Below are 14,030 nucleotides of genomic sequence, written 5' to 3' on the forward strand. Positions count from 1 at the left end.
TCAGCAAAGTGAAAAGTGTAACCATGTGTTAAGCCTGGACAGCACTCAAAATCACCACAAACACAACAGGATTTTATGATTTGTATTTGTGGTTGGTACGCTGGCGTTGTGTCTGACATTCTGTCCAGCCTTTAGAGCTGAATATGCTGGTTTTATGCATTGTTTACTTATATTCTTTTTTCATTATTCTTATTATTATGTTAGGTTTCCTCTCATATCAAAATAAAGCCCAAAAAAAAGATGCTTGTTTGGTTTGGTAGGACGTTTTTGTGGAGAAACTTCTCCAGGAATTGGACATTTATGGCACTGATATCATCTTGGGTTGAACAGCATGTCAGTGTCCCAGACTGTACCAAGTGAAGGTGAGGAGGCCACTGCACATTCAACCCTGTTTACCACAGAGGTAGACCAGCGCACTGACACTGGACCCTGAGCCGCCTGAAGGAGGGAAGGGGCACAGCACAGGGGTTAAGCTTTGGCACCAGACAAGACTGTCGACAAAAAAAAAAAAAACAACAAAAAAACAACAAAAAAAAGAATAGCCCCAAAAAGAGCCATGGAGGAATCTATTTCAATCCTGACACGATAATCAATTGATAATAGGTTCCTTATCCATTGAACATGAGGGTGTGGCTGATAAAGAACATGCAAAAATCCCTTGGAAATCTGAGGAATTCAGTGACACAAAAGCACAGAGAACCCAGCCAATAGATTACACAGAAGTCAGAATTATTAAGAGAACACCGCCCCCTCCTGCTTTTTTATTTTATTTTATTTTTTTACCTTTTTCAAAAAACTCTGATCTCCGTTTTAAGTTTTTCAAAGATATGGTTTCTGAATCTACATGAAAAATGAAGAACAGGATACAGTGAGGCACAACAGGGGAGAAAAACAAGTTTAACCAGGGGAGATACAACCATAAATTGCTAATACACAAATTACATGTAGAACATGTCGCTTAAGATGTTGCAGATATATATGTCCATTAATATTAAACAGTAGTCACAGTAGTCAAGTGTTCATTCTCCCGCAACTGACATTCCCTACTGGTGTGTTTTTATATTGAGTACAGAAATAGTCATCAAGATCAATTCCATAACCTTTCTGATTGCACACATTGCTCTTTACCTTTGTTCCTCATGGTCACTGGCTCTTGACGGAAACTTCCATTAACTCCGTTTGAAGCCACATCCTGCAGGGAGACATGGCAGGGTGCCTGCTCATTAAAAACGCGCTGGACCGGGAACAATGAAGGGCTAAAAACTGATCAAACCTGAGTCAACCTGTATGATTCTGGGTCACTTACGATGACTGGGTTGCCGGGGGCCTCTTTGGAAGGCGGCGTTTCCGTGGAGATGCGTGAGGTGAAATCCAGGCTGGAGTTTGCAGTGTTTGCGTCGGGGGAACCTAGAAGTATCGGATGATCCGTACTGGTCAGATTGATGGTCTTATGGCTTTTAAATGGCAGGGAAGGTTGATCTCTGTCCCAGTCTGCATGCAGACAATGCAATGGCAAAAAATAGGATGTGTGTATGCACATAAAACCAAATGTTTTTGTGCGTGTATGTATGTTATAGTGGTTCTGCATATGTGAAATCCAACATTTGATCCAACAGAATTGTCTATTTGCATAAAGAACACTAAAAAGCAGAGGACAAGGTTGCTGTTATGGTGTTGTTATAGAGAGCAGCAGGGGGTGACAGAGAAACCACCTTCCCCAGCCATGCAGCCTATTAAAGCTTTCATAAACCCACACAGTGTTTCTAACAGGCTCACAACCACTGGACCTCACTAATCTGTTTTAACCAGTACTGCTTGTTAGTTCAGGTGAATTACTCTTGGGGGTTTATTATTTTTGTAAGGTGAGACTGACGTAGTTGGAACAAGTAAGCCTGTTATACTACCACTGTGAAAACAGTACACTCCTAGAACCAGGGACCTGAGGTGGGTTAGTTCTCCACAAAGAAAACACCACACACACACACACACACAGAGAGAGAGAGAGGGAATTCTTATGAGACAGCAAAGGCAGTAAAAAGAAGAAAGAACCAGCTAGAAATAAAAGGAAAAAGAGGTAAAAATGGGAAAAAAAAGGACAAGAAAAACACACAGGGTGGGTAGAGGGGGTTGGGGGGGGGTTTAGAAATAAAAACCAGAGAGGTCAGCACAATCTTCAGCACAGTCTTCCCTCATCAGATGAGGGAGAAAAAAAAAGTTACAGGTCCTTCACCGTTTAGCTGTCATGAAATCATTCATGGATGATTTCACAATAGTTTACGGACCAATTTAAAGTGTCAAAACTGTTTAGCAATGCAAGCAGCATAAGCAGCACTGTCAGTCCAGGAATGCATCCCTTAAAGTGGTTCAATGCAAACAAAAAAACACACAAACACACACACACACACACACCCAGAACACACAGATTTTGGATGACTCACTGTTCCGGCCATGACGGCGAATATCCATGACCAGACTGCCCTCCTGTAGAGCCTCCTCCATGCGAGACTTCCAGTCTGTGTAGCTCATTTCTGCCACCTGGTGCCTGTTCACTGTCAGTACCTCATCACCGGCCTGGAGCTGGCACATCTCAGCTGGGCTGCCTGCACGAGACACAGTGACAGGCAGCCCGGCTCATTAGCAGCATAAAAGGTGCCCGATTCCACCAGTCATTTGTGCAAAATAATAATAGGATTGCTCATTTGGCTGCTTTTACTGAACAGTCGATGTGGTCACTGTACAGTTTTGTATCAGGGTTACTTCTGGCTGTTGCTTTTCTTGATTTTAAGCTCCTTTTTATTACCTAGTACTGTAGGGAATGACATCTATGGATATAGTTGTGAAGACAAGCAAATAAACCTAAAATTGATTTGTATACTGCCTCATGCATCCTGATTTTGTTGCATTCACTGTCATTTCAGAACCTTCCTGTCTTATGTTTGTATTTCTGTCCCATCACAGGTTTTAAAACATGTTGTCTAAGGACTCCTCATAAGTAAAGACATTAAAATGAAATGAAGCATAACACACAAGGTGATTTGACACTACACGATAGAACATAAATACAACAACTAGTCTGTGGGCTGAAGCTGTAGTGACAAACTAAAGAATTCATGCATTGTTGTGGGATGTGCGTGTTTAAGTGTTTCTTATATGTGCTGAAATATGAGGCGTACTGTATGTAGAGGTGGGGAATCTCAGCAGAAAGAGAGGCTCAGACCTAGCAGATCTGACCCAGATAGATGCTGCCCTACATAGGTCTGGCAATGCCACTGGAATGGACTGGAAAACCTGCTGACAACTATCCAGCAGAGCCTGGCTGTAAAATATAATAGTTTCCAATATTACCATCGTACTGTATCCATGAGCACATCAGTTGAGTTTAGTGAGAGTGAGATATCACCACTGCCTGTCTGATCTTTTTCCACTGGATTCAGCCACTGGTAATGCTGCAGTTTAAGGTTGCCAGATTGGCTGACTTGCACACATTATATTGGAAGGCGAATAAAGCTCTGCCCGTACAATTCAAATCCCTCTGTTTGAGGGTATTTCTCTCAGATGTCTTCGTTGTTACCTGGCTGGATGGATGTGACTCGAACTCCAGTTGAATCCCAGGTTGCCTGGAAGCCAAAGTCTCTGCTGCTGTTGGGCTTCTGGTTCAAGTTGATCCGCATCTCGCAGTAGTTCTCCTGTAAACCAAAAGCTAACACAGGTGAGTAGAGATGAACAACAACACTGTACAAACAGTAAAAGCAGATTACGGTGTACAAACTTGGTCTTGACTTTCTGTCACTCTGGAGAGGAGTCAGAATGTCAGGCTGTGTGTATGCAGGCTTGCTTTGGCAAGAAAGCCTTGTATTAATCATTTATGGCAGCTGATGCCAACCTGTTGCTATGCTTTAATTTCAGCAGTGCAGCACTCTATTGTTTTTAGGCAACATATATATATATAAAAAAAGAGACTGAGGCAAAAATCAGTCTTAATGATGCATTAGGTTTGACCCATTATTTACAGTCAGAGAGATTATCAACGGGTCACTGTAAGTCTTAAATCAAATTCATGCAACAAAAACATATTATTTTTTAGTGCCTTCAATATAACCTATAGAAGAAGCTGAAATGTTTTGTCAAGAGCAAGTAATGTAAGTACCTGGCTGGTTTCTTTGGCTGGAGCAAGACTGACTGGAGCTTCACTCTTGATCGAAGGAGGCACAGTTGAGATGCTCTTTACTGCAGTCTCCTGCCTCTCCTCCTTCTCCTCCTCCTCCTCCTCCTCCTCCTCATCTTCGCTGCTGTGGGCTGAGCTGGAGTGAGCCTCGTCCTCGGAAGTCATGAACTGGTGATAGCGGCTCGGCACCGACGACTTCTTAGAAAAATCGATGTTGCCGTTGACCCGCTTTTGAGAGTCGTCCATCTGTACGGGCTGAATGCAGAGCGACAAAGAAGGCTTGGGCCTTAAGAATGTGATAGTGTAAAAGTAATTTGAACGACATATGGGTGGTGATTACATAATAATCTATTTTAATCTGAAGAAGATGTTAAAATGGGAGGAAGTTAGCTGGTGAATGTGTTGTCACATCTTTAAGTGTGTGCGAAAGAGCTCGCAGTTACAGAACCAAACATTCTGTACTACCTTGCATTTGCTGTAACAGTAATGAAAGTGAAGGAGGCTGAAAATAGCAGCTCTAGTAGTTGAGTTATCATTATAAAAACACTAGCCTCATCCATTATTCACACAGTAATCAGATCAGACTCTTGGGTAACACTGATGTACTCAAAACAAATAACAATGTACCTGTACAACAAGGCAAACATTCCTTTCTGCTAAACAAACAGTCCCCCACCAAGATGTCCTTCAGCTCTTTGTGCTGCACTGGTAGTTTGTGTGTAGTTGTAAAAAATTCTAGTACTCACTATAAAGGCTCGGGGAAGCGAGGTGATGCGGGAGGGCTGGGTCCCGAAGGGCCGTGGCGTGACAACTGAGGTTAGACGTGCGCTATCCGATCTCTGGTAGCTCCTGGGGAGGGAGGCGGAAACCCGAGATACCCCGGGAGGCTTGGGTTCCATTGAGCTGAGCTGTGGTTGTTGTTGGTGCAGAAAACCAGGCGAGGGGGCCTCCACCTCAGTCTGTGTGACCGACAATGGGCGCCTTGGCTCGGGCACCTTTTGCTGGGATCTGGAAGAGGACACGGTGGTTGTGGTCTTCTCAGTCTTGGCTGTTGTGGCGTACTCTGAGACCTGATTGCTCTGTAAAGGTGCAGCTGCTGCTGGAGACTGGGAGCTGCAGCTGGCGGGAGTGATGGCGGGAGTGATGGTGGTCGTGGCGCCGCTGCCTGCAGGATTGTCCACGATGTCAACTTCCTGTGAGGTGGGAGGGGAAGCGGCCCTGCCAGTAGCTGGGGAAGCAGCAGGGGGTTCGTCCTCTTTCAGAGAAGGCTCAGAGGGTTCCGAGGAATAGTAAGGAGTGTCAATAGTGTAGCTCCTGGCAGGAAGGGTTCTGGTACGAGGGGAAATGACGGGTCTATCAAACACGTCGTCGTCGTTGTCCAGGTACGAGAGGGATCCAAGACGACTGCCAATGCTACTTTTTCCTTTATTTTCTCTGGGGACCGGACAGAGGAGGAGAAGGAGGAGAAGATAAACAGACAAAAAAGTGGACAGTGATGGATAAAATTAAAGATGAAGATGAAAGAGACAAGTACAAAGGGTTTCGGGTACAGCAGTTGGAAATGGGAGGGGGGAGAGGAGGAGGGGAGAAAGAGGAGCACAGGTTGAAAAGAAGAGGGTAGAGAAAGGTGGGGCAAAAAAAAAAAGAAAAAGAGGGGGGGGCGGGTTGTAAGCCATGATTAAATTACACTTTCACACTGACTGAAAGCACAATTACAGAGTCTCCTCATTCACTCCTGCACAAATAATCCTTAAGTCTCTGCAGCGCCTCTCATACACACTCTCTTCAATTACCTTAGCAAAGAATCCCCCTCCGAGGGTAAAAAAGGTGTAAAAGAGGAAGAAATTCAGAGTGTTGTTTTTAAAAAAAAAAATTAAAAACTAGGAACCGAAAATAAATATTTCAATTCTATTGTATTAAATCTACCATTACCATACTGTCCTGGCACTATCAAAAATACCTGATCAGGTGTGTTTTCCCTCACCTCTCCTCTTGCATTTCCTTGAAGGTCTTGGACCTTCTGTTACCCCCGTAGGTAATCTGCTCTATCTTCTCCCGTTCCTCTTTCTTTTTCACGATATCAGAGTTGACACTCCTGCGCCGGTTTTTCCATTTGCTCAGGTCCTGCAACAAAAGTAAGCCCACATCACCTTGTGCATCGTTTCGTAACAATTCAGCTCAGGTCGAGATAAAACAGACTGGTTGCGTTTGCATGGCTAACTGCACGGTAAATCTTGGAAGGAGGGAGAAAGACGCAAAAAAAAAAAAAAAAAGAGAGAGAGAGAGAGAGAGAGAGAGAGAAAGGGCTACATTTGAAGGTGTTCTATTTGTGTGCTTTAGGCTCCTCCCGGCTCACGTCCCCTGTGTATTGGGGGACTGTGTGACCTAAAAATGCTGCTTCAAGACTCCATTATTTTGCCATGAAACCAATCAGACTGCTGACAGACACGCCACTGTAATGGCCAGTCATGTACATGAGGATAACTTTGAATAACTTTTTATTTTTCTACCTAAGAATGAGCACTTCATCTGTGTTGAGTCGCTGCCAAATTTGGGCACTGCCGCCCTTTGAAAATAATTTCCCAGGAATAAGTTGGACCCAGTGTATCTGTCTTACATCATCTGTCTATATTACATCATAACATCAGGTCATATTAATTCTATTATTAGTATTTACAGTATGTGGCATTTCCTGCCATAAACACTGTGGAAATGAGGACAGTCCATAGCTGCAGGGCAGTGCTGCTCCAGTCAGTGTCTGCCTCTGTCTCTGGCTTCTGTCTAAACACCTCTCGTTTCACCCTGTGGCCGCCGAGCGCATCACCACACCTGCTCCCCCGACTGCAGCACAGATCCCATAAATCATGTGCTCACCTTTCACTTCAACGTTACCTGTGTTGGAAGCACAACTTTCTTCTGCCGTCTCTCTGCGTGAGTCAGCTTGTCTTGATTTGTATAGAAGGAATGGTGGGAAGCAAAGAGATTGCCCTCGAGCAGCGCTGTGCGTTGCACATATCAGTTATACTCACATCCTGCCACTTATCCTCAGTCTCCTTTATCTGCTCACGGTACTTCTGCAGGTCCTCGTAGCGAGCCTGCCGGATGATGGCGGGGTCGACCTGGATATCACTTGTTGATTTACTCCTGTGGAGGAAAAAAAAAGGGCATCAGCATCTCAAGTGAGACGTGGAGGTGAGGTTTACTTTGCATATCCTGGCAAAGACAAAAAACAAAAAACAACAACAACAACAAAAAAAAGAAATTCCACTCCAAGTATGCATGCACCATCTCTTAATCATGTAAGTTGTAGAAAACATCACTCAAATTAGCAAAATATGTTCCAACTCATACCTCCAATCCACTTATTTGGCATGATACTGAAAACAAGTTGGATTAAACCTTTATCCTGTAGCCAAGTATTAGTTTGCAAACACAGCACACGGATCAACCACAACAAAACTGAGGAGAGATGTAAGCTCAGTGGGTTAGTAATGTATATCACAGCCTTTCCGGTCATGCAAAAGGGAAAAAGTCACTCAAGGGCCACAGCCTATGGGAAAATACACTCTTTGTTTCCACTTACCTGCAAAGATTTACACACGTCTCACATTGCTATCAGAGTGTTTAGACCACTGCTCAGTCATAACTGTCACTGGATCACACTGCAGTTAAGGTAAATGACCCAGCGTATTGCTATTGTACGCATCTTTTTGCTTTGTTGCTTTGTCAGTAGGGCTTGAACTTCGGCTCAGTGCCATACAATACACTTTGTTGTGTGTCAGCATTTAGCAGCTAGAGAGTGAGAACAGGGGGACAAAAGCAGGAGGCAGTGGGGGTGCGACTGTAAGAGGCCAGAGCAAATGCAAACGTGCCACATTCCTGGGAGCCCACATCAACTCACCCGTCGATACTCTCTTGCGTTTGGCGCTCTCTAGGAAACCAGAAAGAACCACAGACGACAAAAAAAAAAAAAATCACATTTCTGCAGATTGGCTGTTTGACACTGAGACTGAGAGAGGCCTTGTTAAAGAGCACAGGCCCGACTGGTGACTCTGACACCTGCTCGTCCCCAGGTGGTGGATTTCAAATAGATGTGAACCCAGTCAAAACGTGACTTTGCTGGTTTTCACTTTGTACACTGAAGGGGATAGAATTTAAGGTGTGTGTGTAGTGTGCCTACAGTACACTATCACCTTTCCTTTCCCTGACATTTGACTGGGGAGGTGTGTAGACATGTATCCTTTCCCCAAACAATGCTGCCTTTCTGGAGACTCCAACATGATGTCACTGGAAACATGGCGTTCCATATGGATGATGGAAGTAAATCCAGATGGGTTTGACTTTGGGTTAAATGGTTGCTTTGTGAATGCTTGTGTAGCGTCTGTTCATATGCAAACACCGCAGAGCAGATTTGTGTTCAGGTTACTATGGAGCCCAAAAGTCGCACCTTCATTCAAAGCTGTGGGGAATTTCTATAGGGGTTTCATGTCAGCTCAGCAGACAACAATACATTTAATTGCGCTGCTTAGTGCAGTCAGAGTGTTCGGGACATTATGTTTGGATATTACTCAGGCTTTCCACACTCTCATGCTGCTGCACTTTGAGCTTTACATGTCGGCGTGAAGTTCCTTTTGCTGAGAAAAACAACACTGTACTCTAGTCAGATCCGTGTTACTGTAAATGTTAGCTGAGGTCAACAGAAGGCCGGTCCAAATGCAATTCATCACAAGATCATGGAGTCTCTTCTTTTCTTTATTAAGCATGAATATCTTTTCCATTCACAGGCAAACTCGGTCTGATAGGAAAAAGAGAACCAAAAATAAGATGCAGAATTTGGCTCTCTTTAACAGTAGCTGTTTTGCTCACAAATTACACTTCAAAATACACAACAGCAGTATGTTTAATGTGCAATCCAGACATCCTCTCTGCATTTACATTCCATGTATTCTAAAGGTAAAATATACCATGTATCCATTGTACAGAAAACCATAATGAATTTCCTCTCATTACTTTGTTTCTGTCTCTTTCAATTCTGAGGTAACATCAAACATTTAAATGAGAGAGAGTTACTACAGTGGTGAATTTCACCAAATTTGCTTCACTGTGGTTTCTGTAATAGGCTACTCATGACTGATCCGGTGAACACAAAAGTCACAGATTAGTTTTTGGAAACAAGAGCTTATTTAGGCAAACTCTCTACCTGTGAGAGCTTTTAAACCAATCCAATACCAAGTTAGGTAGATGTGCTATCAAGACCAATTCAGCATCAGACAGAAAATATGATATCAGGACTGAAATGGGAAGAAAAAAAAAAAGAGGGCGAAAATTAAAGAATAAGTCTACAAAGTAAAGAGAAGCTGACAGGCAATGTAATATCAATTGATTTCTACAACTTCAGAGCAGCTAGCCTCTCCACCATAAGCTTCTTCTTATATCTTAGCCGACTGGCTTCCCTGATAGCCTGCCATCTCTGCAGGTCACCTTCGCTACAGGAAGAAGGCACTGAGGGAGTCATCTGATTGGTTGATTGGCATCTAAGCGAGCTCTGGCTCTGACCAGGACAACTTCCGAGCTTCCGAAACAGCATGTCATCTGTTTTAGGACGCATCTCCTTCTCAACCTGATTCTCTTTACTTGTTGCCGCTTCCTTGGTCAGGGGACATGGGGGGCAGAGGAGTCTGGCTTTGAGACTGGGGGGCAGAGCCCATGGCTCTGGGATGGGCATAGGGGCGTAGTTATCAGGGGCACCTGAGAGTGGTTGCTGAGTGTGCTGGGTTTTCTCCTTACGATACACCACATCGTCCTGCTCAATGTCGGGGAAATCATTCTCCTCGGTGCCGCCTTGGCCGTGTCGCTGGGTGACAATATTGAGTTGCGGCTCGGACGTGTAGCGACGGCGTTTGGTGGACAGCTGAGTCTTCATCATTGCCAGGTCTGTGTTGGACTGGAAGGCCAGGGTCCGCCTGGCAAACATGTCATCATTCTCCAAGTCAGGGAAAATGCTCTCATAATCAAAAGGGTCTGGGGGCTCCCGGGGGTCGTGGCGCCCCAGGAGGGGCCACCTCTCACATTTGACCAGCTTGGGACCTGAGGTGGGGTCCACTGGGGCGAACACCAGAGGGGGAGTCTCTAACAGAGGGGGCTGTATCTTGGGGAGCTGTGGGGGAGTGTGTGCTTGGGTATGAGGACTGCAGGGTGGGCAAAAAGGAGAGAAAAGGACAGAGAGGTGATGAGTGCATGCATGTGAACTGGATCAAAGAGCAAGAAAAGGAGGAAAAGATACAACAAGCAGCCATATTGGTGGTATTTGATTCATAAAAATGATCAAATGAGGATTTTACTTCACACTGCTAGGAAATAAAAATGTGGTGATAGCGGTTTCTAGAATAGGCTGTATTAAAAATAGGATATAGCTGAGACACAGCCTATTTCCTACTAAGGTCAGTACAAGCAAAGTGCTCTATGAAGCATGTTAGGGCAACTCCAGCAGCTTGTCTGTGTATTTTATCATTAGTATATGAGAAAGCAGCTTATCAGAAATTCAGCCCTGAAAGGAGTCAATTACATGTCTCCTATAAAATTCGAAATGCTCTAAAACATTCCTTCATCGTCACAATCATGCAGCTGTATCGACCTTTTCCCCACAACAAGGGTGGTGTGAGCCGAGGCCTCGTGTGTGCGGGAGTGAGAGGGTGAGGGGCCGGAGGGAGAGGGGGCAGAGGAGAGCCAAGGACTGATGTCACAGTCTGAATCATCTGACGAAGAGCCTGACTTCTTATGGCTACAGCAGGGTGGAAGAGGGAAAGGTGACAGAAGAAGAAGAAGAAGAAGAGAGGGGAGAGGGGGAAAGATAGGAGGCGATGGTAGGGAAAGAGAAAGAAAAGTAAGAATCTACCACAGAAAAAGCAAGTGAACCATAGAACACCAAATTTTGGAATCTTGCAGTCTAAAAGGTTAAATTGGCATGCGTGTAAAGACAGCAGAATCAGGTGTGTCAGGTAGAAAAGTCAAAAAAGATTGTGCAAGAAGCAGAAAATAAATTATATCTGTAATATTACTATTCTGTATAGTATGTTGTATGTATAGAATGAATAATATGCTATATACATATCTGTGTTGTGTTTTAATGCCCTAACACACCTGAAGCCTTGCATCTTCTTATACCAGGGTCTCCTCTGAGAGCCCAGTTTGATCTTCTGTATGTGAACGTCTTCTTCAGGCGTCCAGAACTTGGGTAAGAACTTGTCGTAAGATACGTTGCTAGCGGCCTGGGGTTTGATGCCCATCTTGCGGGCGTAGAGATCATCATGGATGGGGTCGGCATATCCCACTTCATCGTCCTCATTCTCAGAGTCATCGTAAATCTCCCTGAACAGGCTGTCAGTGGACACAACTCGGCGGTGGTCCACCCTCACGGAGCCGTGCTCGGGGGTCTTTGTTTCCCCACTGTCGATGCTGCCTCCGCTGCTGCTCAAGAGAGACAGCCAACCACACGTGTCAAAAAGAATTTTCAGTAGCAGTACAGCATACCTGTCACGCAAAGAGGAACACATTCCGCGAGCACAACAACCTCAAATGAGATGACGCAAGGATTAGCAAACCAATGCAAGCTCAAAATCAAACGGTAAAGGAGGTGGAAACTGATTTGAGGAATTATGTTGCCAACTCAAATCATTCCTCCAAGCTGGTAAAGTACAGGAGGAGCAAATTAATGATGCATTGCAGCTAAAATTCAACACAACTCAAAAAGAAACCAACAAACTGAAGACTGACGAGCACTGTTAGATGTAGCACACGGAGACCAAAGATGTTGCTCATGGTTACAATTAACCATGCAAACTGAGGGTAAGACAAGCGCTCTAGTTTGCTCTCATCAGGCAGGCAATTCAAAGTCACACCGTAGCTTCATGTTCTCTGACCTGAGGTAGGTCACAGTTTGTTGAGGGGTAACATTGGGAGTCATAGTGACCTTGGGCCAGGGGCTCCCTCTACCCTTGGCTGCCCTCCCCCCCGCCAGGGGACTGATGGGCACGGCAAAGTTGGTGGGGGGAGCTGGGGAGGGGCTGTGGAAACGTCTGCTGGCCAGGTCATCCAGAACAAGGTCCGGATCCGGTCGGTCCGTGTCAGAGTCGCTGCCACTTTCATACTCGTAAGCCCACTGTAGATGATCCGCAGGCAAGGCGCTCTGGGATACTTGACTGTTGCCGTAGCAGTCAGAGGGAAGCCTTGTTTCGCTGAGGTCGTTGGTCCACAACACAACAACACAATGAAACACAACACCATCGACCAGTCGTGGACAACACAACAGCACCACAGACACCGAAAGTCATGGGAGAGGACGGAGTCAAAAACAGCCACAATGTAAACCTCAAGCACAAACATAAAATTTTGGTATGAACCCATCACTTTTTGTTATGTTGCTTTTAAGAAGGAAATAGAAGGAATAATAACTCCTCATTAATTAGTTGAGATTAGAAACAGCACCTTCAAACAGATCAAAGTGCTTACTGTTGTGTGTGTTCTAACAGTACCTGGTTAGTGTGCCTTCATCCTCTGCGTACATGGGGTTGGCCCAGCTGCGCCGACTGTCCTCATTGCGTTCGGCCCGTTTCTTCCTTAATGGAGCAGGCACGTAGCCTGAGGGTTTGTCTTTAGTGGGCAGAAACTGGTTAAACTGGGCGGTGGCCTTGGGTGTGATGACTACCGACCGGCGGTAAGTGACACCGTCCCTGTTCTCAGCCATCCTGAAGACAGAATCTGCCTCAGTGTCGCTGCAACAACCTGAAGAAGCACGGATGGGGACGGGAGAGCAGGGGACAAACATGTGTGAGACAGGTTGACAGGTTGTGGGAGAAAAGAGAGAGAGAAAGAGGACGGAGGTTTGATGAGGGCAACGAGGCAGCGAGAGGGACAAAACGAGGTTAGCGTAGAGGGAAGAGCGAGGGGCTGTGTGTTGTGTGTTCTGGTGTGACTTTGAAGGAGTAACAGAGGGGTGCAGGGTGGGGAGCGGAGGCCTCCTCATTTACAAGCCGGTGTGGACGACTATGGAATGTCTCACCGACTCTCTCTTTAAAAGGGGGGGGGGGGGGCCCTCTCTGAGATCACTGACCAGCACTTCACTCTCTTAAAGCATACTACACTTCTGTCATGAAACAAGACAGGCATTAGCATTGATACACCGTACCTCTCCTTCCTGGGGGATGCAGGTGAACTTTCACTGAAGATATTTCCTTTCAAAGTCACACCACTAGATGGCAATAGGTATTTGTTTTCATAAATGGGAGTCAACTTTTTGGCTCTGATGCTGCTTATCTGCCCTGTTCAAATATTTGAAGTTCTAGACAGATGAACTGGATTCTAAATATTGATGCAGAGATACAATGTGAGAAAAGTCTCAGAGGCAGTGTCAAATAACACACAAAAAACATTCGTTAAAACTAATGCTGTGGCCTATTAAATGCCATAAGAAAGGCCTGATCTAAAAGTGTGTTGACGTCTGTTTGTTTTCTGTATATGTATATATGCAAATGACATGACATCTCCTACCCTCGCTGCTGCCTTTAAGAGTGGTGTCAGAGGAGATGCTGTGAGGTTGGGAGCCCAAAGAGTCCAAACTGTCCAGGGAGTCGTCTCTCCTGTGTCCGCTGCTGCTGTTGCTGCCACCGCCTCCTCCTCCACCACCTCCTCCTCCTCCTCCTCTCAGTTGGAAGAACTCCTCTCGCTCAGAGTACCAGCTATCTCCAAAGCCGCTGTCTCTGACGTTGCTGCTTTTCTGACTAGACGATTCCTGCAGAGCCTGTCATATATACACACACACACACACACAGTCAGATAACAGGGTGCCAATTACAACATTTAGCTCCAC

At 45.2% G+C, this 14,030-nt stretch overlaps 1 protein-coding gene across 8 annotated transcripts in view; it reads right to left on the minus strand.

Moving 5' to 3' along the window:
• Nucleotides 1-14,030, minus strand: part of lmo7a (LIM domain 7a) — a 48,263-nt gene that overhangs the window by 9,499 nt on the left and 24,734 nt on the right. For 5 of the 8 annotated variants that reach the window (XM_018702703.2, XM_018702694.2, XM_018702698.2 and 2 more), the window contains exons 8-19: nucleotides 13,712-13,961; nucleotides 12,697-12,946; nucleotides 8,067-8,096; nucleotides 7,195-7,309; nucleotides 6,150-6,289; nucleotides 4,912-5,599; nucleotides 4,148-4,420; nucleotides 3,572-3,686; nucleotides 2,439-2,600; nucleotides 1,307-1,491; nucleotides 1,129-1,192; nucleotides 784-840 (exon numbers count right to left, since the gene is read on the minus strand). In XM_018702703.2, coding sequence (XP_018558219.1) covers nucleotides 784-840; nucleotides 1,129-1,192; nucleotides 1,307-1,491; nucleotides 2,439-2,600; nucleotides 3,572-3,686; nucleotides 4,148-4,420; nucleotides 4,912-5,599; nucleotides 6,150-6,289; nucleotides 7,195-7,309; nucleotides 8,067-8,096; nucleotides 12,697-12,946; nucleotides 13,712-13,961 — 2,329 coding nt within the window. The remainder of the gene's footprint in view (nucleotides 1-783; nucleotides 841-1,128; nucleotides 1,193-1,306; nucleotides 1,492-2,438; nucleotides 2,601-3,571; nucleotides 3,687-4,147; nucleotides 4,421-4,911; nucleotides 5,600-6,149; nucleotides 6,290-7,194; nucleotides 7,310-8,066; nucleotides 8,097-12,696; nucleotides 12,947-13,711; nucleotides 13,962-14,030) is intronic. The other 3 variants (XM_018702700.2, XM_018702699.2, XM_018702695.2) reach the window with 3 other exon arrangements.

This window comes from Lates calcarifer, linkage group LG1 (genome assembly GCF_001640805.2).
Source record: "Lates calcarifer isolate ASB-BC8 linkage group LG1, TLL_Latcal_v3, whole genome shotgun sequence".
In the NCBI taxonomy this organism is placed as follows: Eukaryota; Metazoa; Chordata; class Actinopteri; family Centropomidae; genus Lates; species Lates calcarifer.